This window comes from Leucopleurus acutus (genome assembly GCF_964270905.1).
Source record: "Leucopleurus acutus genome assembly, chromosome: 11".
NCBI classification, from domain to species: domain Eukaryota; kingdom Metazoa; phylum Chordata; class Mammalia; order Artiodactyla; family Delphinidae; genus Leucopleurus; species Leucopleurus acutus.
This window is the reverse complement of record NC_139152.1, coordinates 81302459-81329523: the sequence shown is the minus strand read 5'-3', so window position 1 is coordinate 81329523 and position 27065 is coordinate 81302459. Positions and strand designations below refer to the sequence as shown.

The 27065-nt window shown below is 38.4% G+C and overlaps 1 protein-coding gene across 4 annotated transcripts in view; it reads right to left on the bottom strand.

Moving 5' to 3' along the window:
* Positions 1–27065, bottom strand: part of APAF1 (apoptotic peptidase activating factor 1) — a 90909-nt gene that overhangs the window by 36751 nt on the left and 27093 nt on the right. For 3 of the 4 annotated variants that reach the window (XM_082850767.1, XM_082850769.1, XM_082850768.1), the window contains exons 9-17: positions 26363–26530; positions 24989–25120; positions 21154–21267; positions 20524–20708; positions 16402–16528; positions 15005–15130; positions 12938–13069; positions 10457–10582; positions 1676–1837 (exon numbers count right to left, since the gene is read on the bottom strand). In XM_082850767.1, coding sequence (XP_082706893.1) covers positions 1676–1837; positions 10457–10582; positions 12938–13069; positions 15005–15130; positions 16402–16528; positions 20524–20708; positions 21154–21267; positions 24989–25120; positions 26363–26530 — 1272 coding nt within the window. The remainder of the gene's footprint in view (positions 1–1675; positions 1838–10456; positions 10583–12937; positions 13070–15004; positions 15131–16401; positions 16529–20523; positions 20709–21153; positions 21268–24988; positions 25121–26362; positions 26531–27065) is intronic. The other variant, XM_082850770.1, reaches the window with a different exon arrangement.

Below are 27065 nucleotides of genomic sequence, written 5' to 3'. Positions count from 1 at the left end.
CAAAAGGAGATATTTTTCTTTGGTTTCCTGCTAAAGGGGTAAAAACCTATAAGCAACCAAGATCCAAGGGTCATAACTACTAGATCAATAATATAAATGGCCCCTCAGTTTTTATACAACTATATGTATATATATATATATTTCGATTTATTTTATTAATTTATTTATCTTTGGCTGCACTGGGTCTTGGTTGCTGTGCGCAGGCTTTCTCTAGTTGCGGTGCGCAGGCTTCTCATTGTGATGGCTTCTCTTGTTACAGAGCATGGGCTCTAGGTGCGCAGGCTTCAGTAGTTGTGGCGCACAGGCTTCAGTAGTTGTGGCGCACAGGCTTCAGCAGTTGTGGATCGCGGGCTCTAGAGTGCAGGCTCAGTCGTTGTGGCGCACGAGCTTAGTTGCTCCGCAGCATGTGGGATCTTCCTGGACCAGGGCTCAAACCCGTGTCCCCTGCATTGGCAGGTGGATTCTTAACCACTGTGCCACCAGGGAAGGCCCCAACTATATGTATATTTCAACTGTGTTCTTTAAAACTGTAATCTCTTGGGTGGGGGAAATAGGGAGAGGTTGATAAAAGGATACAAACTTTTAGTTATAAGATAAATAAGGTCTGAGGATCTAATGTATAAAATGGTGACTATAGTTGATAACATTGCATAGTATAAGAGAGTAGAACTTAAATGTTTTCAACAAAAAAAAAGAAAGAAAAAGAAAAAAAGGCAAATACATGAGCTGACATGTGTTAATTGGTTTGATGGGAGGAATCTCTTCACAGTATATGTTTATCAAATCATCACGTTATACACTTTAAATATTTTATAATATGTCGATTATACCTCAATAAAGCTTAAAATAAAACAGAATAAACTTGTAATATCTCTTATTTAAGTCTTTAAAATTACCATCAGAATGGAATGGCACTGTGCCCTAAATTAGAAGACCCGGCTCTCCAAATCACTGTGTAACTTTGGATACATTATTTGGCTGCTCTGAACCTCAGCTGCCTCATTATTATCATAGGGCTATTGCAATCTGCTGTGCCCTTTGTATATTTATATCAAAAGAAATTATACGTAAGAGCACTCTGAATACTACAAATGTAAACTATCACTTGAATTGAATAAAGAAGAAACATTTCTTTGCCATTTACCTTTCTTTGCATATCTTCCTCATTTACTTCATAGAAATTTCACAAACTTCTTCAGTTGTTGATAAGTATTTCTCTCAGTCACCAAATCATAAAATTTTACAGCTAAGAAATAACTTCGAAAATCACCTAAACCAATGTATTTCAAATGGGGGAAAGGGGGGAGAGTAATGCAGAAAGCATTCCATCCATATTTTAGATAAATTTGAGAAACACTGGTTAAACAACATAAATTGTTTCTTTATTGTAGGACTCCGGAGTCCTTAAATATGTTTGTACACACTGAAGTACCTCTAACAGCGGAAAGTAACACATAATATTTCCCAAACCCGTGACCATGGAGACCCTTCCTCACAAGGCCTATGGACATTCCCTGAAGCATAGTTCTGAGAACTATGGGAGGTTAGAGCATCTGCCCAAACTCGTTCAGCTATACTTTATATCAATGAACAGTATAAAATGCAAAAATCAATTAGATGTTTCAATTTTCTTTAAATTAGACTAAATTTGGCTTTTTAAAATACTGGTACTTACAAAGACTTTATTTTTTGCTGCCACCATTATCCTAGCACCATCAGCAGACCATGAACAGCATTTCACTATCACTTCCATATCCTCATGAGGCTCCTCTGAATTTAGGAAGAACTGCTTCACATTAATGCTCTTCCTCTCGTTTGCTGATTTCACATCCCAAAGCTTCAAATTACAAAAATAAAAAAACGTTTAAGTTTGTTTTGATCTCAAATCACACCTCTAGAATTCCACCTGGCCTAAATGTCACACAAATTATTCAGTTCATCTAATGACTTATTTTTAATTATGCATAACTTTTCATAAGGCTTTTAAATTAAGTATTCCAGTTTCATTCAGCACCTTCCTAAAAAGAAAAAACTTAAGAGCACTGCCCAAAATGCAGAATGTAAAACTACACAAAATGTTAAAAGAGCCTTGCATGGTGTGGAGGAGGCTAAAGATCAGGTGTTGACAGCAAGAATGAGCGTGGAAGAAAGAAGAGACTCACGACTTGCCACGGCTGCCCTCTGCTGGGCCAGGCATGAGGTTTGCTTCACATGCACAGCACAGACACTACACACAGGCACCCCCTCAAGCTGCGTTATAACCTAGCAGAGCATCAGAGACATAAGGAAGTCCCTGAAAATAGAAAACAAAAATATGCTGAAAGGAAGCAAGCCACCTTGTGTGCTTGGTGGGGTCAGACAGGGCTCTAAAACAACTGGATCCTGAGGAATGGGATATGAAAGACTAAACCTCACTCGCTAACAGAGCCACCTGAGCAGCCCAAATGACAAAGGCCTTCAAGAAGATCCATCTTCACTCCCCTGGGCCTTGAGCAGTGTCCCAGTTCCACAGAATGATAATGGCTGCCATACACAGACCAAGGGTTGGCCAAGGAAAAGGATTTAAAAACAAAAAAAGCTGCTTCTCAGGCTTTAACTCAGCTTCCAAAGCACAGCTCCCAGGGTAAAACCCAATTTGACTGGCCAGGCACACATTGAAATCTCTCTTGAGTTTAAAGATTATGTACACTAGAAATACAGCCAAAACCAAAACCTTTCCCCTTGCAATAACTATAGGTAAACTGGATGAACCAAAAGAGACATCTAAAGTAGTTAGCCCTCCTTGACACTGAAGAGAGAAAATCTGAACATCAGTGCCAGAAGCTTCAGTCACATCAGTCAGATTATATGAGAAATCACACTCTGTTTCCCTCTTAATACGAAAAACAAAGCAATCACTGCCTGGATTTAAGAAAGAAAAAGAAAACTAACACAACCCAATTTCACTACATCTATCTAAACTACATCTTCTGCATGTGGACCTGACCTTAGCCACTATCCAAGGAGTGATGAAATTCCACATATTGAGGGACCAAGTACATACCAGCATTTCATTTTGAGCAAGTCACTGGACTATATCCAAGGCCCATGTGAACCCTGGTCCTTGTGTGGTTCAAATGGCAATTTTTAAATAAAACTCACATTTTGAAACAGTTTATCATCAAGGCCTGAAAAACACATGCTTACCAACATGATATGCTATAAAACACTTAGAAGATTACAGAGCCATTTGGGACAGGAAATAATTTTATGGTTCTTCATCCTCTCGGAAAATAAAAGCTTTACAAGACTTTGACCTTGAAATGCTCTTATCCAGAATCATTTTTCAAGACCTCTGCTTAGTAAACGTCACTGTATCAGTGTGAACCAGCCAACGATACTGGCTTAACAGTAAAAGCTGCCACAAACACGGCAGTTCTTACCAAGAGTGCAGCAATGTCTGTCCCCTGCTGTTAGTGCTCTACAATCACATTCTGATACCCATACCTGAAATCAAAATCCTGTCCCTGAAGACTTTTAACTTGTTTTTCTTTTGAGTTTTGAGAAGTCTTAATTCAATTTGAAGGGACACAGCAAAGGTTTATCATCTTGAACACATTTATTAACCACGATGCTAGTCACTTCGAGATTATATAAGTGAATCAGATATAGACACTACTCTCAAGGAGTTTATAGGCCAGTAAAGGAGGTAAGACAAACATATAAATGACTCTAACACAAGATATGCCAGATGTGTCATTTGAGAGGAAAAGATACAGCACAGTGGGAATGCTTTACCAGAGCCATGGGCTTGAGGAAACACTTTTTGCAGAGGGGGCCACCTCACTCTCCTCCCAGAAGATCAGCCTACTTTATACCAACTTAAGATGGACTTAAGATGGATTTCAATACCAAAAAATACCAGAGAGTCTAGGCTAAGGGGTCACCATAAGCTAAAGAACAAAATGGAAAAGCACAGACAATGAAAAGCGAGAACAAGTGCAGTCTGGGTGCAGCAGCAGGAGCCTGCACACTCCCCCACAGAGCCACTGCCTGCTCTGAGCCCCCTCCACATACTTTTACCATTTTCATGGTTTGCCTATTCACTTACCTTTCTCCCCAGCTAGACCCTGAACAACTTCAAGCCAGGAACTATATTTTTTTTTAAACTATTTAAAAACCAAATGCCTAGGGCTTCCCTGGTGGCACAGTGGTTGAGAGTCCGCCTGCCGATGCAGGTGACACGGGTTTGTGCCCCAGTCTGGGAAGATCCCACATGCCGCGGAGCGGCTGGGCCCGTGAGCAACGGCCGCTGGGCCTGCGTGTCCGGAGTCTGTGCTCCGCAACGGGAGAGGCCACAACAGTGAGAGGTCCGCGTACCGCAAAAAAAAAAAAAAAAAAAAACCAGATGCCTAGTACAGAATCTGGCACATAGTAAGTACTCAATAAATGATCAATAAATACATTTTAAGTGAAAAGACAAATTATTCCCATGTTTCAAGCACAGGTGAGTAGAGACAATAGCGTTACTGAAAGAAACAGGGTTCTGAAGATAGAACACATACATTCATCTCCACACCCTCCCAAAACCCACGTAAAACAACAGTAAAGAGAATTTTTCTCCCTAGGCATAATTCACAAAGTAAAGGAGAATGGAGGAAGATATTAGAGCGACAAAACTATAAAGGCTAGAAAGAAAAAAGACAAGTGATAAGGGGACTCCTTAAAATTGAATCCTGAGCTCACAGTGGAGAAAGCCAAGAAGTAGCCCAATTCACACCAGAGAACCCCCAAAAGGCTCAGGAAGTGTTGGGCCTAGCACCTTCCAGTAAAGATGGAGTTAACACAGGAGGAATCATCGAAAGTCCCTTGAAATCCCTTCCCCTACTCTGCCATCCAGATTGCCCTACTCTGGCTGAAGAAAAGAGGGTTAATCTACACCCAACACAGTTGAGAGCAGGGTCACCATTCTGAAAATAGGGAATTTAAGAGAAAGTCTATATTCCAAGTGTTGACATCTCTGCCTAGATATCTTCGTAGAACTTGCCAGCCAGACTTATACCCTACAGGAAGGAGACTGAAGATTTTTCTCTGAATACCCCACCAGATCAAGACAAAAGATTTAAAGAGTCTGACATTAGGAGTTCACCATCAAAAAATGACAGCCAGATAACACTACAGGGAAACCCACTATAAATAAGTTCACAATTTCCTATCAGTTTTTTGGTGCTGCACTCTTTAAATGTGTTTGTTTGTTTGTCTGTTTCTTATTATTTATTTTTGGCTGTGTTGGGTCTTCATTGTTGTGCACAGTCTTTCTCTAGTTGCAGCGAGCGGGGGCTACTCTTCATTGTGGTACACGGGCTTCTCATTGTTGTGGCTGCCCTTTGTGGCAGAGCACCACCAGCTCTAGGGCATGTGGGCTTCAGTAGCTGTGGTACACGGGCTCAGTAGTTGTGGCTCATGGGCTCTAGAGCGCAAGCTCAGTAGTTATGGCACACATGCTTAGTTGCTCTGCGGCATGTGGAATCTTCCTGGACCAGGGCTCGAACTCGTGTCGCCTGCACTGGCAGGAGGATTCTTAACCGCTGCGCCACCAGGGAAGTCCCAGTGCTGCACTCTTTAAGCATGAGCACATATCCAAGGATCAGGCAAGTAAGATATAGCTCTCAAGTGCAGACAGAAACCAAAACCAACAAACAGAAAAAATAGCAACTATAAAAGAATATGAAACCTTAAAAAAAAACTATTACTAATACCCACAAAAATATAAAAGGTATTGTACCCACGAAAAAAGAATAATATTAAAAAAGAAACTGATCATAAGAATGGGTACACTTAAAAATATGATAGCAGAAATTAAAAACACAATAGAAGGAGTGAAAAATAAAGCTAAATAAATCTTCCAAAAAGTAGGACAAATGGATGAAGGAAAGAGAAAAATAAGAAAACATCCCTAATAGACATTCTAGAAAGAGAAACTAGAGAAGAATAAGTCAAATAATTAAAGGAAACCTCCAGAACTGAAGGACATGAATTTCCAAATTGAAAGAGGCTATCGAGTGCCAAGCACAATAAATGAAGACAAACCCACACCAAGGCACATTATCATTAATTTTTTAAAATACTGGGAATAAAAAAAGATCTTAAAAGTTTCAAGACAGGAAAATAGATCACATACAAATCAGAATGGCATCAAACATCTCAAGAGAAACTTTGGAAGCTAGAAGACAAGAGAGCAAGCAATGTCTCCAAAATTCTAAGGAAAAATTACTTTCTTCTGTATGCAGTCAAAAATATAAATTAATGGGTTTCCTTGGTGGCGCAGTGGTTGAGAATCCACCTGCTGATGCAGGGGACACGGGTTCGTGCCCTGGTCCAGGAAGATCTCACATGCCGCGGAGCGGCTGGGCCCATGAGCCATGGCTGCTGAGCCTGCGCGCCCAGAGCCTGTGCTCCGCAATGGGAGAGGCCACAACAGTGAGAGGCCCACGTACCGAAAAAAAAAAAAAAATATATATATATATATATATATATACACACACATATAAATTAAGTATGAAGCTAGAAGAAAGACACTTTTAGACAGACAAGTTCTCAAAACTTTACCTCCCAGAGATTCTTTCTTAGAAAGCTAGAGGAGATTTTCCACCAAGCAGAGAGGGTAAACCAAGAAATTCAGGAAACAAGGGTTTCAACTCAAGAAAAAAGCAAAAGGAACTCCCAGGATGGCAGCTGAACACTGGGAATAGTACCACCAATCATAATGGAGCAAGGTAGAACCCTCTAAGAAAGTTATTTCTAAGAAGAGAAAATGTCAAATCAAATACCTGATACATTTAAATTATTTAAGAAAGAACTTAGGCAAGGGATAGTTTGAAGGTGAATTAGTGGTATGCACATTTAAAAAATAATAGGGGGACTTCCCTGGTGGTCCAGTGGGAAGATTCCACGCTCCCAATGTAGGGGGCCAGAGTTCAATCCCTGGTTGGGGAACTAGATCCCGCATGCCTGTCGCAATTAAGAGTTCGCATGCACAACAAATAAGTCCGTGTGCTGCAACTAAGACCTGGCTCAGCCAAAATAAATAAATTTAAATAAATAAATGTCAACCTTTGGGCTTCCCTGGTGGTGCAGTGGTTAAGAATCCGCCTGCCAATGTAGGGGACACGGGTTCGAGCCCTGGTCCGGGAAGATCTCACATGCCACGGAGCAACTAAGCCCACGAGCCACAACTCCTGAGCCTGTGCTCTAGAGCCCGCAAGCCACAACTACTGAAGCCCGCACCCAGAGCCCGTGCTCCACAACAAGAGAAGCCACTGCGGTGAGAAGTCGGCACTTCACAACAAAGAGTAGCCCCCGCTGGCCGCAACTAGAGAAAGCCTGTGCGCAGCAATGAAGACCCAAAGCAGCCAAAAATAAATAAATAATAAATAAATTTTAAAAATTAAAAAATAAATGTCAACCTTTAAAAAAAATTAAACAAATGAAAAAAACAAAGCTTCATTGTTAAATATACAACATCTTTAATCCCAAAGAAAACAAAGTGTTGTACAGGAAAAGGGGAAAAAATCAACATATACTACATGGCCCAACTGTGATCAGTCACAATGATGTAAAAATCCTAAACACTGATCTAAGCAAAATCCTGAAACATATAGGAAGTTTGGGGAAGAAAAAATGAAGAGTTCAGTTTGGAGCACAGTAAGTTTGAGGTCCGGCATATTATCTAAGTGACAGCAGTGAGCAGGCAGTTAAAGATGCAGGACACAGCACATAAGAGAAATGAGGGCTGGAGAGAACACATCTGAAAGTCACTCACAGAAGGGAGAAGAACTGAAGCCACAAGACCAGCTGAACTGGGACGGAAGAAAGGTGATGGAGGTAGGTAGTCAAGATTAGAATCTTGAGGAAACAGCTATATTTTAATGGGCAGGAAAAAGAGTTAAAGAAGAGGTTAGAGACACAGAAAGAGAAAGAAGAAAACATTGATGTCAAATGAGTAGAGTTTCAAAAAGGAAACAGAAGGGGGTGTAATACAACCAAAAGAATAAGGACTGGATAAAGAAAAATACCGGATTCCACACTCATCCAAAGAGCATTAGATTTTACAACAAAAAGAATGAAAACAAAATAAAACTGGATTTTACTCTTCAAGGGAATACAGGGAAGACAGGACCAGGCTAAAAAAGGGTTAAGTAATGAATAAGTAGTCAGAAGGTTGAGGCAAGTATAGGTGACTTAAGAAGTCTAGTCATAAAGGTCTAGTCAAAAAGAAAAACTGAATGACTCTTTCAGAGGATAACACAATCAAGGAAGAATCAAAGGTTTTTCACTTTTTGGTTTTATAATGCTTAGGAAGGGCCAAGAACATCTGTAGGCTGGGGGAAAGGATTCAAAAGAGAAAAAAAACTAAAGATGCAACATCGAGAGGAAATAACCAATGAGGCAAGGTCTCAGGGGAAGAAGGAAAAAAAGGAACAGTAGGCACAAGCAGAGGACTTCCTGGGCACTGAGATGAGAAAAAAAAGGGGAGTAGAGACTTCTTATGGCAATTTTTGAGAGGGCTCATGGCAGGGAGCTCTTGGGTGGTGTCAACCTTCTGAATAGGTATGAGGTAAGGTTATCTCCATAGAATGAAAGAGATACAGTGACATTGTTAGGGGCTTAAGAACAGCAGAAAAGGTTTGGAACAGGCACTATGGTGAATTCAGTTCGGGAAACAAATGGCAGCAAAGAAGGCCCAGTAGAGTTACACAGCTCAAACTTGTAGAACAGATAAATGGCCTGGTTTCACAACTTTCTTCAACATTAAGCAAACTAATAATAATGGAATCTTCCCAGAACTTGCATTAGCAATGGAGATAAGGTAAAAGGAGAACCTTCCTTGAGATATAAAAATGCCTTCTGAAGTCATTCACTTAGTAAAAACCAAGAAATAACAAGCTCATAGGACTAGAAGAATCTTTCAGAAGACGGTTGCCTTCACTGAGCCTCCAAAAAATCCTCTGATATGGTCATCCCAAAGAAGAGACAGATATTTGGTATTTGTAGAGAATATGTCATAGAGGCCAGATCCATTTGGCTGAATATTCTAAGAATGCTCCAACATCTACTAGATGTAAGGAAATTATATCAAGTAGAATTCTACCCATAAAATTCCTATAACAAATTTATAAGTGGAAATCAGAAGACCAAGCAGCTTCCATCTATCGATATATAGAGATACAGGTATATAGTAGATATGTATATATTTGTTCTCAGAACCAGATGGATGGATGTCATAAGAGAACACCTTCTGAAGAAGGCTTTGCATTTATTTTTTAAATTTATAAAGTTTTGAGGGTCATTAAAAACTAGAGACAAGTGAATTGGAGGCCAAAAAAATTCCAAAAAAGACTAATGAAACATATATAGGGACAGTAGCTGAAATAAGCCCCCAAAATTATCTTGCCCAGAAGTGACAATTAATGTACTGGACAGGATCAGAGGTAGCAGAATGATGGAAAGTGAAGAGCCTTAGAGGTGTGCCTGATGAGCCTGGGTTTACCACAGTTTAGAATTTGGTACATATGTATTCCAGCTAAAAACGGCAAGATGAAAACAGAGGTAGAGAGTTAATCTAGCATCTACATATTGGGATAAGGAAGGATGAGGAGTATATCTTAGAAGGCTGCTATCACACATGAGGGTATAACAGCATGAACCAGAGCAAACGCTACAGAATGGGAGGGGAAAAGGTAGACCAAGAGATGAGGAAGTCAAAGATGGATTGGATTTAACACCAAAGAAAGGAGAATCAATAAACAGGAGACCAGAATGACAGGAGAGAGGAATAAGAAAGTGACATAGGAGGCTTCCCTGGTGGCGCAGTGGTTGAGAGTCCGCCTGCCAATGCAGGGGACACGGGTTCGTGCCCTGGTCCGGGAAGATCCCACATGCCGCAGAGCGGCTGGGCCCGTGGGCCATGGCCGCTGAGCCTGCGCGTCCAGAGCCTGTGCTCCGCAACAGGAGAGGCCCGCGTACCGCAAAAAAAAAAAAAAAAAAAAAAAAAAGAAAGTGGCAAAGTGGCGTAGGTTCTTTTTCAGGAGGCTGAATAAGCTTTTTTCCCTAGCTCTGAGTTTTCCCCCATAAGATTTCGCAAAAACAGGAATACAGGAACATAAAAGGCAGAATAAATGAATGATAAATAAAAGCAGGACCTTTACAAATTTGATCCCATAGATCTCAAAAGATTTTATGAAACCATAAATGAAATACATGCTTAAAAATTAAGAATTAAAATTATATGAACTTTAAAGCATAAGGTAGTAAACCATTAATAAGCAATCATTATGACAACCAATTACAGTTATATTAAATATGCTCCTGGAAGTTGAAGGAAGAAGCTTTCTGTAGAAATGTGAAAAACAGAAACCTCTTTCCGTAAAACAATAAAATTATTTACAACCCATTTTAACAATGAACAAAAGCATACCTTTAATGTTCCATCAGCTGAACAACTAGCCAAAAGCTTATCATCTGGTGAAAATCTGCAGTGATTGACTGAATTTGTATGGCCAAACATGGTATTTCGACATTCTTTTTGATTCAGAGCCCAGAGCTATTTGAGAAAGATAAAAAGATAACTGAAAAACTAGCACTGAATGGGGAAAAGTTAGAAATCATGTGAAGTTCTTCCTTCCCTCCCAATTAAGCTTTTTCAGTTACAGGAAGCGTTCCATTCACAGTTTGACAAAGGTGTCAAACACAAAGGTGAACTTGTGATTAACAAGTAATGGGGCAGTCCTTAGATCAGCAACTAAATCTACTAAGGAACTTGAAGGTTTATCTAGGCTTCAGTCTGAGCACTAAACTAGCTAAACAATTACTGCTTATTCTAACAAAGTAGTTTGAAATCATTATTATTTTACTCAGCTGTATAACAAGTAATATGTAAAATAAACTGCCCAATTTTTTTAGATGCTAAGTTATCCAACTCTAAAAATAGTCATTTCTAAGATTTCCCTATGCAAACCTAGAGTCTACTAACCAGGATAAAATCTATTAACGCTCTTAAAAAATGACTCAAAAATACAAAGACTGCAAAGATAGATATAAATACATTTGACGGGAAACATAAGGGATTAGAAGAGCAAGTTAAACAATCCTTCCTGGAAACAATCAACCAAATCCAGAAGGTGGGACATTCCACAGGATAAATGACTCAATTTTTCTAACAAATCAATGGCACAAAAAAAGAGATAGACGGGAAGGAGAACATTTAAAGAATAAAAGATTTAAGAGACATATCAACCAAATGCCACTTGAAGTTTGGATTCTGACTCCAATAAATATATGGTAGAAAGATATGCTTTGAGACTAATAAGGAAAAAAGAACATGGACGAGGTATATTATGAAATTACTGTTTATTATGTTAGGTATGATAATGGCATGGTATTTATGTTTTAGACCTCAGAGATTCATGCTTAAGTATTCTGGATGAAATGATATGTTACCTGGGATTTGCTATAAAATGCTCTAATCCAAAAAAATGGGAGGTGGTGGGGGAATAAAATACAACTGGCAAATGTTGACAATTGTTGGAGCTAGATGATGGACACCACGAGAGTTACTATTCTCTTTCCTTTGGGGTATGTTTGAAAAGTATAAAAAATGTAAATAAAATGGGCAAGGGGGATTTATGCAAATTAGATTAAACACAGAAGAAATCATTTACCTCCCAAAATTAATCTTAATAAAAATCCTTTGGAAATGATCAGTAAGTGAGTTAAGTCCTGTTCTTTATGTCCAACTCCATCCCTAGCTTCTTTTATCCCAGTCCCAGATAAACCCCATTCTGCAGATAATGCAAATTACATGGGAGCAGCATCAAATTTACATCTTTTCATTGGCTTCTCTCAGTTCAAAAAGCACAAGAAGGGCTTCCCTGGAGGCGCAGTGGTTAAGAATCTGCCTGCCAATGCAGGGGACACGGGTTCGAGCCCTGGTCCAGGAAGATCCCACATGCCACACAGCAACTAAGCCTGTGTGCCACAACTACTGAGCTTGCACTCTAGAGCCCACGAGCCACAACTACTGAGCCTGCATGCCACAACTACTGAAGCCCGTACGCCTAGAGCCCGTGCTCCGTAACAAGAGAAGCCACCACAATGAGAAGCCCACACACTGCAATGAAGAGTAGCCCCCACATGCAGCAACGAAAATCCAACACAGCCAAAAATAAATAAATAAAATAAATAAATTTATCTTAAAAAAATTATCAAACATATGTGGAACGAATATCTATTTCTGGTTTTAGTTTGGTTTAAATTTTTTTCTTTTCCTATCAGTACATTTTTCCCTCCTTTCTGATAACAGACCCTCTCTTTCGAATCTTGAATCAAGCCCCAGTCATAATTCAAGTGGAGCTGACCTCACCTATTCATCCCATTTCTACATGGCTAAAACCTGTGACCCCTGGCCAATTGAAGGAGTCCATCCTACTGACTGCTAGGGTTATTCTGAAATGCGCATGTAACCCAAACCATGTCAACTAGTTTTCTCTATGGGAAAACTATGGGACCTGGGAAAGAGCGAGTTTCCCTTCCTCTGTGATTATGAGCTGTAATATCCATGTAAGCCTGGAGCTAAGGATAGCCAAATCTGCTGCACAGAAAGAGTATGCCTGAATCAACAAAAAGGGAAACAGAGTCTAGAGATGGAGGGGGGGGTTAGAGCCTGAGAACGTATTTTAGGCATCTGGAATCAGCTATGCCTGAAGCCACACTCCTTCTAGACTTTTCAGTTACAAGAGCCAATAATATATTTGTTGTTGTTGTTGTTGCTTAAGCTAATATGAAAGTTTCTACCCCTGCAACCAAAAGATCCCTGATTAATACAATACATGAAAAAAAAAGGAGATGTTGTGATGTATCTATCAAATTTATCTACATAATTCTCATTATCCACACTTACTTTGAGGAAGCAGTCATTTGAACCAGTGGCTAAGAGAAGGTGATTACTACTGTTGGTGAAGTGGCAGCAATTGACTTGCTCTGAGTGCTCGTCATAGGTATGTACTAGTTCCCCAGACATAGAATTCCAAATCTAAAGAGAATAGAGAAAATAAAATTTACAAGTACCCCTTATTTTCAAAGAGAAAACAGAGAGGCAAAGCAAATGTGAGCTGTTTTGCAGATTTTCCCAGACATGATACTAATGAATACCTCTCCCTTCCTTAAATTATGTCAGCATTTTGCCAGAATGTTTTTTTTTTAAATTACCTGCAAGTCTACCTGCAAGTAATGTAAAACATTACATTTTTCAAGGGCAAGATTTCACATGTTCGTATGACTTGACAGCAGGCAGAAAAGTCCTATAAAAGGGATGGAATAATGGACTTCAGATCAGAAAAATTAATCAGAGCCAATCTAAGACCTGGCTCTACCACTTATAAGTTGTGTGTCCCTAGTCAAGTCCTTAATTTACCTGCATTTCAGTTCCCCCCTCTGTAAAATGGGGATACTTGTACCCATCTTACACAATGCATGGTGTCAAATGACAAAGAATTTGATAAGTGTTCTGCTGACTTCAAGGTACTAATAAATAAGTAAAGGCAAATGGCTCAGTGAAAAAAAATAAAGGCTTTAGATTCTGAGGGAAACCTAGCTTTCAACCCTGGTGCCATCAGGCATTAGTTAATATGAGCCTGGGCAAATGACTTCATCTCTGAACCTGTTTCCTCATCTCTAAAATGGGATCAACACTTACTTTGCAATTGCAGTGAGAAATTGATAATGTAATATAAGAAAGTGTGTAGTATAAAGCCTCATGCAGTGTTCTCAGTAAAAAGTAATCATTTTCCTAGTTACTATGTAAGTAGTCTGTTTCATCAAACAAACAAAAGAAATAAATTACCTAATGAATTTTCACTGGGCTTTTGGACTTTTAGAGATACTAAAGTCCCTCCCATAGCATTTTCTTGTATCTTATCAAAGCACTCTCCAGAGATCCAAAGAGTTTATTTTATTTTAAAGTTCTGTAATAAGTATTTCTGCCTCTTGCTTTAAATTTCTTACAAATAGAAACTTGAGCCACATAGCTCTGACTCTGGAACACCACAGAATGGCCAGCTCCAAGTCTGACTCAGAATAGAGGTTATAGAGTGAATTAACTGGTTGGTTGTAAAGCCACTTGGGAGAGTCCAATCTATCAAGAAGATTTTTCCAAAGTCTCAATTTAGTCTGGACACTCCGGGGTCCTCTTCAAGTAGATGCAAACTCCACAAAAACTCTCAAGCCAACTTTCTTGCTCCCAGGTCCACTAAGGCCCACCCCACCTAAACAGATTCAGCATTCCACACCCCTTTTGAAAAAAGCCCAAAATGAGGTCTCCCCTCCATTTATCAAATAAAATATTCCCCTAGACTTCACTTTCTCTTAAATTCCATAAAAATACTCTGGCTAAAAGCCAAATATAGGGACAAGAAACAAAAAAAAAGAATAATTAACAAAGATAAAAATTACCCTGTAAGTTTTCTCTTCTCTGTTTACTTTGTAGACTAGTAACCTGATTGTTAGTATGTTTATTCATCTAGTTTTGCATTGAATGTAAGCCAGCTCATAAAGGTAAAAAAAAATCTGGAGCTATATTATATATTTTACAACAGGAATCGATCTCAGACAATAATTTTGTGCAGCAACACTTCCGACCACAGTACACTTAGAGACTTCAACTGATATTTAACCCACAGACCTGTCAATAAGTGTCAGGCAAATTAATTAATCTGAAATTGTGTTTCCCAGCTGCCTGATAAATATAAATATCAGCTGTGTTTCCTAGGCTAATCAACCTAGGCATTTTTGCTTGTGCTTAAAAATAAAAAGTTTTAGACAGAATTTACAATGGATAAAACTGGTTTGCCTCAAGTTAGTAGATCAATAGGCAAGAGTCCTTTAACTCTACTTACTCTAGTCCCTCTATTACAGAAAAAGAAAATAAATTCTGTGGTGATTACAACTCAAGAGGAAAATATTTCCCTACCTTCACTTTTTTATCCACTGAGCAGGTTGCTATAAATCTGTCATCTGCAGAAAATGCACAGCAAAGCACTTCATCCTCATGAGCCTTGATTTCTAGAAGTTTCTCTCCTGTTTCAGCTTTGAAAACCTATATAAGCAACAATAAAATCTTTTTACTATACCTGTTTAACCATGGGCCGTCATTCAATAAAAATATTTCTTTAAAAGATCTTTATCACTGTTATTTTGCAACAGAAATGAACCTTGGCAATATCACTGCAAAAATGAGAATTTCTGTCAGAATTCGTATGCCTTAACATAAAAAGAAAATTATCCTGCCCCCCCCCCAAAAAAAAAAGAAAAAAGGAACTTCCCTGGTGGTCCAGTGGTTAAGACTCCACACTCCCACTGCAGGGGGCCCGGGATCGATCCCTGGTCAGAGAAGTAAGATCCCGCCTGCCGCATAGTGCAGCAATCAATCAATAGAGCTGACAGTAGCTTCAGTTCTTGAGAACAGTTTGGCAAATTCTTAACAATCAGTAGAAAACACTTCATTCAATATGCTTTCTGCGCTCAAAAGCCAAAATTAATAAAAGTAGTAATAAAGTACACATATAGAAATAAGGCTTACAAACATAATCTTGCAATCTTAAATTTAAATGTTTTAACTAGTTTTTGTTTCCTTCAAAATCAAAAGGTTGAGTACCAATTTAATGAAAAGCACTCATGTTTTCTGAAAACAAATGAGAAATTAAAATTCCTTCAAGCGCCTAAGGAAATAATCTAGTCCAATTCCTATTTACAGTCAGAAATCTATGCCCGAGCCTATGATAAAATAGGTATTTTACACAGTCACTGTTTTGTTTTTTGTTTTTTTTTTTTGCAGTACGCGGGCCTCTCACTGTTGTGGCCTCTCCCGTTGCGGAGCAACAGGCTCCGGACGCGCAGGCTCAGCGGCCATGGCTCACGGGCACAGCCGCTCCACGGCATGTGGGATCTTCCCGGACCGGGGCACGAACCCGTGTTCCCTGCATCGGCAGAAGGAATCTCAACCACTGCACCACCAGGGAAGCCCCACAGTCACTGTTTTTTAATCAGAGTCCTGTTCACTGTGCTATGAAGTCCTTATGTCTTTTAACAGTTATCATTTCCTCATTACCCTTAGCTGTCACATGGATGACAAGAACTGACTGCTAGGGTAAAAGGCACTTCTATGTCACTTGGCAAGTTTAGAATTATGAAAATACACCACCATATCTTTTAAATCTATAGAGAAAGCTTTCATAAAATGTTCAAGAGATCTGAACATTTCTCTATTTCTAATGTGCAATTTTCTTGAATTTTAGAATTTAAATATATTCTAATATGCACAGTATTAGGTGCATGACTCTTTGAATTTTTCTCAAGAGACAGGTTTACCTGCAAGTTTTTATCAGCTCCACAAGAAGCTATTCTTTGACCATCCTCAGAAAAGCAAGCATGGTACACAGCATCTGTATGGGGGCGGACGACCAAGCGGGAGAGATTCTTGATGTTTTCTTTGTTTCTAAATATAAGGGAAAAGATGAACAGAAATCCAATAAACAAGAGTAATAGTAATTATTTTCTTTCAGTAATAAACTGTCTTTTAACATAGTTATGTTCCAAAAAACACAAAACTCTTAAAATTAAATTACCAGTATGTAAATGACAGCACACATCACCTAAGGAAAAAAAGCAAAATATAACAAAAGCAGCATTTTAAGATAAATGCTACGCTATATCAAGCAACCTGTCACATACTACAAATATCACTGAGTTGGAAGAAATCTAGTTAATCAAATACATGTCAGTTTTTATTTTCCTCTAATACATTAATAACAACATGTGCAGAGAAAACATTATAAGAGGATAACCTCAAAAAAATCTCCACCTTTTTCAAAAGGAAAGGGCTATAGCAAAATGAAGCTCATTTTCTAACTAAAGTATGACACTACACCCACCATTATGATGTGCACTTTAAAACCATTCTTCTCTAACTACAATTATTCAGATATAGAGAAAAAAAAGTAACGTCATTTTCTTTGTATCTTAATCTACTAAATACTAAGTATTGCACTAGTAAAGATATTATTTCACAAAGGCAAAAGGGTAAAGGAATGTGATATATACTTACAATGGGGAAAGTATTAGAACAGTGTCAGAATTCCACATACATACACCCCAGTCACTGTGAGTAAATATGTTAAGTGGTATCATGCTTATCTTAAGAGGAAAAGGTTAGGCGTCAGATAAACCTAAAGGGCAACCCTGCTTCTACTACTTATTAGGTGTGTAAACTTATGCAAATTACTTAACCTAGTAAGTTTCCTTTTCCTCATATGTAAAATGTGAGTAATGATACCTGCTCTGAACAGGTATCACACACAAAACAGACCAAATGAAAAAAGGGAACACAAAGGCAGATCAGACTTAAACCTTGCCTAGAAAGTATTAAACTTCACTAGAATTGATAAAACAAACAACTGTAAAAACTAGAGTGATGAGAATCTGGAGGATAAACAGGTAAGCTACTGGCAAAGTTTAGAGAATCAGATTAAGAAAATATGTCCCCCGATCTATCTACTCAATTCCTCAAAGCTCGGAAAGTGACCTGTCACAATGATGGGCATGTGGCCAAAAAGTATTAGATAAATAACAAATGAATGCATGAATGATTTCTTTGAAAGATGAAACTCAAATTACGTTTATACCAACCTAAACTTTCTACAGAAGAAAAAACAAAGCTTTCTAGTACTGAAAAATAAAGCATTCTTTGAATATGACCTGGTCAAACCCAGTTAAAAAGATACAGCTATTAATGACTAACCATCCTATGAGAGATCATCACAGGCTGAAATGCAGTTGATGAAGCGGAAAAAAAAAAAACAGCAAGAAAAAGTAAAAATAACAAACTCAACGTTCAAAAGAGAACAAGAACTAAACCAATGCCCATCTGATTATCAGACCAAGTATCACAATTCTATTTTAGTCACTAACTAAAACATGAATTCAGTCAATCTTCTACAAATTTCTCTTAAATATCAACTACATGGACCAGGCAAAATGCTAAATGCTATTTATCCTTTTCTTTTTTTTAAATAACTTTATTTATTTTTGATCTATTTTTATTTTATTTTTGGCTGCATTGGGTCTTCGTTGCTGCGTGCGGGCTTTCTCTAGTTGCGGCGAGCAGGGGCTACTCTTCATTGTGGTGCACAGGCTTCTCATCGCGGTGGCTTCTCTTGTGGCGCACAGGCTCTAGATGCACAGGCTTCAGTAGTTGTGGCACACGGGTTTCAGCAGTTGTGGCTCACGGACTCTAGAGCACAGGCTCAGTGCTGTGGCGCACAGGCTTAGTCGCTCCGCAGCATGTGGGATCTTCCCAGACCAGGGCTAGAACCCGTGTCCCCTGCATTGGCAGGCAGATCCTTAACCACTGCACCAAGGAAGCCCTATCCTTTTCTTTTTTAATCTTTTTTTTTTTTTTGGCCACACCACGTGGCTTGCAGGATCTTAGTTCCCCAAACAGGGATAGAACCCAGGCCCTCGGCAGTGAAAGCACAGAATCCTAACCACTGGACCACCAGGGAATTCCCTAAATGCTATTTATTCTTAAAAACAACAACTAACATTCATTGAGCACTTTCTATGATCTAGGTACTGTTCTAAGCAACCTATGTAGGTGTGTATGTTTGTGTATACACACACACTCATTTAATCCTCACAACAATGCTATGAATAGTACCACTAGGCAAGATAAGTTGAGTAACTTTCTCCTAATGATACACAACTAAAAAATAGCAGAGCTGGGATTCAAGCCCAAGCGGTCTAGAGCCAGAGTCTGTTATTTTAACCTCGAAACGTTCTATACTACAGAATGGATAGAAATTATGGGAAAAAACAAGTAAACAGAAAACCACCGTAAAATGACACAATGCTATGATATTGAGTAAACAAGTATTCTAGAATACAGACAGATCTCAATTAATTAGGTGGCTGCTTCCAGGGAGAGTGAAACCTCTTCCCAAAAAAATGTTAAAGAATGGTGAACTCTGGGAAGTGAGAAGGTAGGGGAACATGAAGAGTCTCTGACTTTTCATTTTACATCCCTCTAACACTGATTTAAAAAAAAAAAATCAGGAACATGGATTGCTTTAAAACAAAAATAAAATCAATGAAAAATTAAAATTTAATTTTTTGAGGAATTCCCTGGTGGTCCAGTGTTTAGGACTTGGCACTTTCACTGCCGTGGGCCCGGGTTCAATGCTTGGTCAGGGAACTAAGATCCCACAGGTTGCACGGTGCGGCCAAAAAGTAAAATAAAATAAAATTTAATTTTTAATTAAAAATAATTTTTTTTAACTCTCTCCTTTACCAGAATCCCTCATCCATCCAAGCTAAATTACCCACTTCTCAGTTTTACCTCTATTTTATACATTACTTCTGTTGCATTTATCACATTATAATTATCTGTTTAAACTTCTTTCTTCACTAGTAGATTGTAAGCTCCTTGGGGAGAGCCTTAGCACCTAGTAACAATGCTTTAGCACAGTAGAGAAACTCAAATATTTATTGAACTAAACTGAATTAGGGAAACCACCTATGGCAACCTGAATTATTTGGAAAGAAGGTCCAGGGCTATGTAGATCACAGACGATATCAACCAGGAGGTCAATTTAGATATAAATTATACATGTGAAAAGACGACCATTCATACTTATCAAAAGGAGCATGAAAATAAAGCCAGACCCACAGTTTAAATCACATTCAGCAAGCCACATGAGCTCAGTCAAGTCTCAACCTCTCTGTGCCTCAATTTTCTCATTTGTAAAGTAGGGCAAATAATATTTACGTTATAAGGTTGTTTTGAAGATAAAATGAACAATGTATGTCAGCATACAGTATATAATAGGCATTAAAAAGATAGCAGTCTTACCCTTTCCTTTTACAAATTGATAAGATTAAGATAAGAACACAACTGAATGGCCTCTTAGGAGCTAGAAGAATCAGGATTCAGTGGAAGTTTAATATGGGCTATATGCAAGGCAAAGTGCTCACCACTTTATATCCAATATCTGATTTAAATTTTCACAAAAACAGCACTTACCTCAAAGGATTGTTATCTCTATTTCACGTATGAGAAAGAAGAGTAACCTGTAACTTGTTCAAAATCACAAAACTCTTAGGTTTTAGAACTGAGTCTCAAACCTAGGTTTGTAGCTTCAAAAACAATGCTCTTTGCTACTATACTGTATTACAGTAAGTGAAGCATTTATATTAATATTTAGGATGACTTGTCAAAAGTCATCTTATAGGCAAGTATCTATTTTTATGGACTCTGAAAATATGTATTTCTCCTATGGTTACTTCTCTAGAACTTTTCAGTAAGTAAGAATGCTTATTAAAAGTTTGAGCTCTATCCAAAGTAGTTAAGTCTTCCTGGAGTGAACTTATTCACTACCTGAAAAATAATGACACAGTTAGTGCTGTTCCCTTTGGTTTCTCTCCTAACCTACTTACATCCATTCCAAGTAAAGCATTCCGTTATCGACCTCCTGCTTGGCCTTCAGCTTAGCTTGCTGATAAACTTCTGAAGTTTCCAGTTCACAGAGGCCCAGTTGTACAATATTAGGAAATGGCTGTCGTCCAAGAAGATGTCCATTTAAAGATAAAAACTCCTGGAAATTCTCACAGACTGTACCATCCTATGAACAAAATGCAATCTCTTAGAAATGTAACTAGAGCCCAAATCTGACATTTTTTTGTTTCTGTGATTTTGTCACTTTAAAGGCTTAAATATTCTCTATATGAGCTAAAATTAAATAGCCAACCATTAGGTAACAAATACATAGTGATCCTCTTCGGACTTTTAAACATAGGGTAAAAAAAAAAAATCTCATTATCTAAGTGCTACCTTCTTAACACATTCCCTTTCCTAAAAAAAACACTGAACACTTTACTTCCCCAGCTTTCAAACCTCAATCCTATCCACAGCAGGAGAGGAAGCAAAATAATTAGAATAATCAAAGATTAAGTAAGGAAATTATCACTCTTCACCTCTGCTATTTTGTTCATCCTCACTATTAAACCTAGAATTAAATGTCAATATGAGATGTCCTTTAAGGACTTATTTTTCATAATAATATATACCTTTTCATCCAACATATGCCTGTATTCCACAAATTCATGAATCAGATGAGCAGGGCCTACGAGCTCCGTTTTTGCTTTAATCCAATCCAGGGAAAACATTAAAGCACACAGTTCCTTAAAAAAAAAAAAAAAAGATCAGAAGCACTGTTAAAGAGATCAAAGAATTTTAAATCTACCATCATTATCCTAACACTAATGAGAGAAACTTAGCAGATGCCTAGAATTTAAGGACAAAAAGGAACATATCATTAATAGTTCCAAAGAAACAAAAAATGGACCTCACACCTTAATTCAAAATAAATTTCAGATGGATTTTTCAGACTTAAATATAAAATAGAAACTTCAAAAAATACTAGAAGAGGGCTGCCCTGGTGGCGCAATGGTTAAGAATCCACCTGCCAATGCAGGGGACACAGGTTCGAGCCCTGGTCCAGGAAGATCCCACATGCCGCAGAACAACTAAGCCCATGCGCCACAACTACTGAGCCTGCGCTCTAGAGCCCGCGAGCCACAACTACTGAAGCCCACGCGCCTAGAGCCTGTGCTCCCAACAAGAGAAGCCACCGCAATGCGAAGCCCACACACAACGAAGAGTAGTCCCCGCTCGCCGCAACTAGAGAAAGCCCTCATACAGCAAGGAAGACCCAAAAAAAAGCAGCCAAAAATAAAATAAATTAATTTAATTTAATTTAAAAAAAATACTAGAAGATACAGATATTTACTCTTTTTGTAACCCTGGGGTTAAGGAAATTTTTATAAACATGACCCCAAAGCAAAATACCGAAAAGAAAAATAGTGGTGCATTTAACTACATAAAAACTCAAATGTTCAATATAGTAAAAAACAATATAAATAAAATTTAAGACAAAAAATAAACCAGGAAAAAAGTTTATTTACAAATGTATGATAGATGAAGGCTTAATATTTTTATAAAAATTCTAATAAAAGATTAAGAAACAGATAAACACTCCAATAGAAAAACAGGCAAAGGCAATCAATGGATGAGAGCCAATTCACAAAACAAAAAGCACAAATAGCCAAAAATCTCACCAGTAATCAAAGAGAAACAACGAAGATTTACTATCTTTTAACATCAGATTTCTAAAGACTAAAAGGAATGATAAAAATGTTAGCTAGAATCAGAGGAAAGGAACACCCTCATACACTGCTGGTAGTGATGTAAATCAGAGCACCCTTCTAGAGGACAGTTTAGCAATCTGTATTAAAATTCAAACTGTACACATCATTGACCCAGAATTACACTTATGTGCCCTAAAAAAATAAGTCAGACAAGTGTGCTTAAGCAATCTGACCATCCACCAACCAACTGACCAATCATAATGTACCTATACAATTAAATAGTATGCAGCTTTAAAAATTATGTCAATCTATTATATATAAACTGACATAGAAAGATAACCCTGAACTACAATTAAGTAGGAAAAATAAGATATAAGACTACATTTCTATCATGATCCCATTCTGGTTTTAAAGAACAGGTGTGTGTATCTGAGCAGCAAAATGATCTGGAAAACTACACATAAAAGCATTAGCGGGCTTCCCTGGTGGCGCAGTGGTTGAGAGTCTGCCTGCCGATGCAGGGGACACGGGTTTGTGCCCTGGTCTGAGAAGATCCCACATGCTGCGGAGCGGCTGGGCCTGTGAGCCATGGCCGCTGAGCCTGCACGTCCGGAACCTGTGCTCCACGACAGGAGAGGCCACAACAGTGAGAGGCCCGCATACCAAAAAAAAAAAAAAAAAAAGCATTAGCAATGGTTGTGATCTTCATTTTCTTCACTTAGTTTTTTCCTCAATTTTTCCAATGAAAGTAAACTATTATCTTTAAAAATCAGGAAAAAAAAGGTTAAAAAAAATGAAAGGAACTGAATCCTGTCACACTACCATAGATATCAAAAGTTTTTAAAAGATGCATTGACCCAATAATTCCACTTCAAGAAATTTCCAAAGGAAATAATACAGGTGTGAAGACAAACAAGAATTTCATTACAGCATCATAAGAGTAAAAAAAAAAAAAAAAATGAAAACAACCTAAGTGTTCAACAATTAAAGTTCAGCTAAGTAAATCAGAGCACAGATATTTACTGGAATACTGTCATTCCAATGTAGATTATTAAACGTAAACTGTATGTAACCAAGAGATTAAAGTACATGAGACTGAAAAATTATTCAAAGTATATATGGGGTTTTTTTAACATCTTTATTGGAGTATAATTGCTTTACAATGATGTATTTCTGCTTTACAACAAAGTCAATCAGCTATACATATGCATATATCCCTATATCTCTTCCCACTTGCGTCTCTCTCCCTCCCACCCTCCCTATCCCACCCAAGTGGTCACAAAGCACAGAGCTGATTTCCCTGTGCTATGCGGCTGCTTCCCACTAGCTATCTATTTTGCATTTGGTAGTATATATATGCCCATGCTACTCTCTCACTTTGTCCCAGCTTACCCTTCCCCCTCCCCGTGTCCTCAAGTCCATTCTCTAGTAGGTCTGCATCTTTATTCCCATCTTGCCCCTAGGTTCTTCATGACCATTTTTTTTTTTTTTAGATTCCATATATATGTGTTAGTATATGGTATTTGTTTTTCTCCTTCTGACTTCACTCTGTATGACAGACTCTAGGTCTGTCCACCTCACTAAAAATAACTCAATTTTGTTTCTTTTTATGGCTGAGTAATATTCCATTGTATATATGTGCCACATCTTCTTTATCCATTCATCTGTCGATGGACACTTAGGTTGCTTCCATGTCCTGGCTATTGTAAATAGAACTGCAATGAACATTGTGGTACATGACTCTTTTTGAATTATGGTTTTCTCAGGGTATATGCCCAGTAATGGGATTGCTGGGTCGTATGGTAGTTCTTTTTTTATTTTTTTAAGGAACCTCCATACTGTTCTCCATAGTGGCTGTATCAATTTACATTCCCACCAGCAGTGCAAGAGGGTTCCCTTTTCTCAAAGTATATACGGTTTTCTAAAATGCTAACATTGTGAGTAGTTAATTGGTAGTCATAACTTCAAATATCTATGTGCTGATGATTCCCAAATTTTATCTTTAGTCCATAGTTTTCCCCAGAAATCCAGATTCATATATCCAATTATATGCTAAATATATCCAGTCAGATGTCTTAATGTGTACACCAGACTTAATATATTCCAAATGAGTTCCTAACCTTCCCTTCACTCCTGGTAAAATACTTGTTTGACCCACAGCTATCCCAAACTCAGTTCATGGCAACTCCAATCTTTGAATTGCACAAGCTTGGAGTCATCTTTGACTCTTCTCTTTTTCTTACAATGTACATCAAATCCATCAGCAAATCATGATGACTCAATGCCAAATCATCACTTCCTTTCTCCTTGCACACTTTTTTCTTCTTCTGAGCACTTACTACCCCACTAACATATGATAAATTTATCTGTCCCGTGTCAATCTCCCCCCAGAATGTAAGCTCAATGCAGGGACTTTGTGCCTGTGGTATAGCCTTCATAATGAAGAACACCATCAGTACACAACAGGCACTCCATAAATATTTGCTCAATGAATGAATATACTTTCCCACTCTCCATTTCCTCTAGAACTTAAAAACAAATCCATATTGTCCACAAAGGATAGCTACTGGTATGAAGAGACTGAATTTTTAGGTGGTTCATTTACTGCAGTTACTAAGGTACCTGCAGGTAAAAACAGTAACAAAATTACTTACACAGGTTATAACCCTATTTTTACTAATAAAAGAAAATTCTAAACATGGGACAAAATAAAAGTGAGATAAAAGAAAATAGTTTTTTAAATGAGTAATCTTACTTTGTGCATTTTAGCACTAGCCATGTGATAGGCCAGAAAATTGTACCAATACATGCAGTCCTCCTGATCCGGTGAAAGACAATGTAGCCGGAAATGTCTCTGGAACTGAGTGATTAGTTTCTTGTGTAGATCCTGAAACCCAAATGAAACATTTCAGAGGACAGAAACAATTTCATAACCTAAGCATCACAGAAACTCCAGCTTCCAAAGCTATTTACGAATGTACAGAGAATCTCCCCACAAGATACTTATTAACTACAAAAGAAAAAAACAGTAACTTTACAGTTGAGAAACTTTAACCAAGTAATCAATGTTAATATCACTGATTAGATGTGTCAACACCCTGATATGATGCACTGAGAAGGACACAACAGCACTTCTGTGGTGTTATTGCCAAAAATATATAACCTTACTCTAGTCAAGAGAAAACATCAGACAAACCCAAACTAAGAGGGGCTTCCCTGGTGGCGCAGTGGTTGGGAGTCTGCCTGCCGATGCAGGGGACATGGGTTCATGCCCCGGTCCGGGAAGATCCCACATGCCGCGGAGCAGCTGGGCCCGTGAGCCATGCCTGCTGAGCCTGCGCGTCCGGAGCCTGTGCTCCACAATGGGAGAGGCCACAACAGTGAGAGGCCCGCGTACCGCAAAAAATAATAATAATAAAAAATAAAAGAATCTGCCTGACAATGCAGGGGACATGGGTTCAAGCCCTGGTCTGGGAAGGTCCCACATGCTGCAGAGCAACAAAGCCCATGCGCCACAACTACTGACCCTGAGCTTTAGAGCCCACGGGCCACAACTACTGAAACTCACGTGCCTAGAGCCTGTGCTCCAAAACAAGAGAAGCCACTGCAATGGGAAGCCCATGGACCACAACAAAGAGTAGCCCCCCTCTCCACAACTAGAGAAAGCCCCTGCGCAGCAATGAAGACCCAAAACAGCCAAAAATAAATTAATTAATTAAAAAAAAAAAACAAACTAAGGGACACTGTGCAAAATAACTAGTGAGTACTCTTCAAAAGTGATCATGAAAGAAAGAAAATCAAGGAATTTTCCTAGATTTGAGGAAACTAAGGAAATATGATGATATTATGCAATATAGAATACAGAATTGGATCTGAACCACAAAAAAGGACATTAGTGGGAAAGCTGGCAAAATTCAAATAAAGTCTGTGTATTAGTTAACAGTATTGTATCAATGTTAATTTTCTGGCTCTCATAACTGTATTATAGTTATGTAAGATGCTAACATTGGGGGAAGCTAGATGAAAGTATATGCATAGAAACTGTATTATTTTGCAACTTTTCTATAAGTCTAAAATCATTTCAAAATTAAAAGTTAAAAAAAAAAAGAACATACAGAGATGCAAGTACCTGAAGCTGGCTGTGATTCTTCTGTGTAAGGAAATCTACTTGAAGATCGTGTAAATAATAAAGAAATGATTTTCCATTTCGATCACAGAACAAGAGAGACTTATTAACAAACTCCTGCAGTATGTCTTCAACTTCTTCAGTTTCCATATCCCAGAGGATACACAACACCTAGGAATCATTTTAAACATTTAATGTGTCACAATGTACAATGACCAGGATTGCACACAGGAGGTTAACAGACAAAAAATCATGTGTTAGGGCTTCCCTGGTGGCACAGTGGTTAAGAATCCACCTGCCAATGCAGGGGACACAGGTTCGAGCCCTGGTCCGGGAAGAACCCACATGCCCCAGAGCAACTAAGCCCATGCGCCACAACTACTGAGCCTGCGCTCTAGAGCCCACGAGCCACAACTACTGAGCCTGCACACCTAGAGCCCGTGCTCCAAAACAAGAAAAGCCACCACAATGAGAAGCCCACACACCGCAACAAAGCGTAGCCCCCACTCACCGCAACTAGACAAAGCCCACGCAAAGCAACGAAGACCCAACACAGCCAAAAATAAATAAAACAAATAATTTTTTTAATTGTATTAAAAACATCATGTATTAAAGCCCTGAATAATATCTCCATTTCATAAGAAGCTCAAATACTCATCAAGATAGAAAAGAAAAAGAGTTCTAAAGAAGTCATATGCTTCTCCAG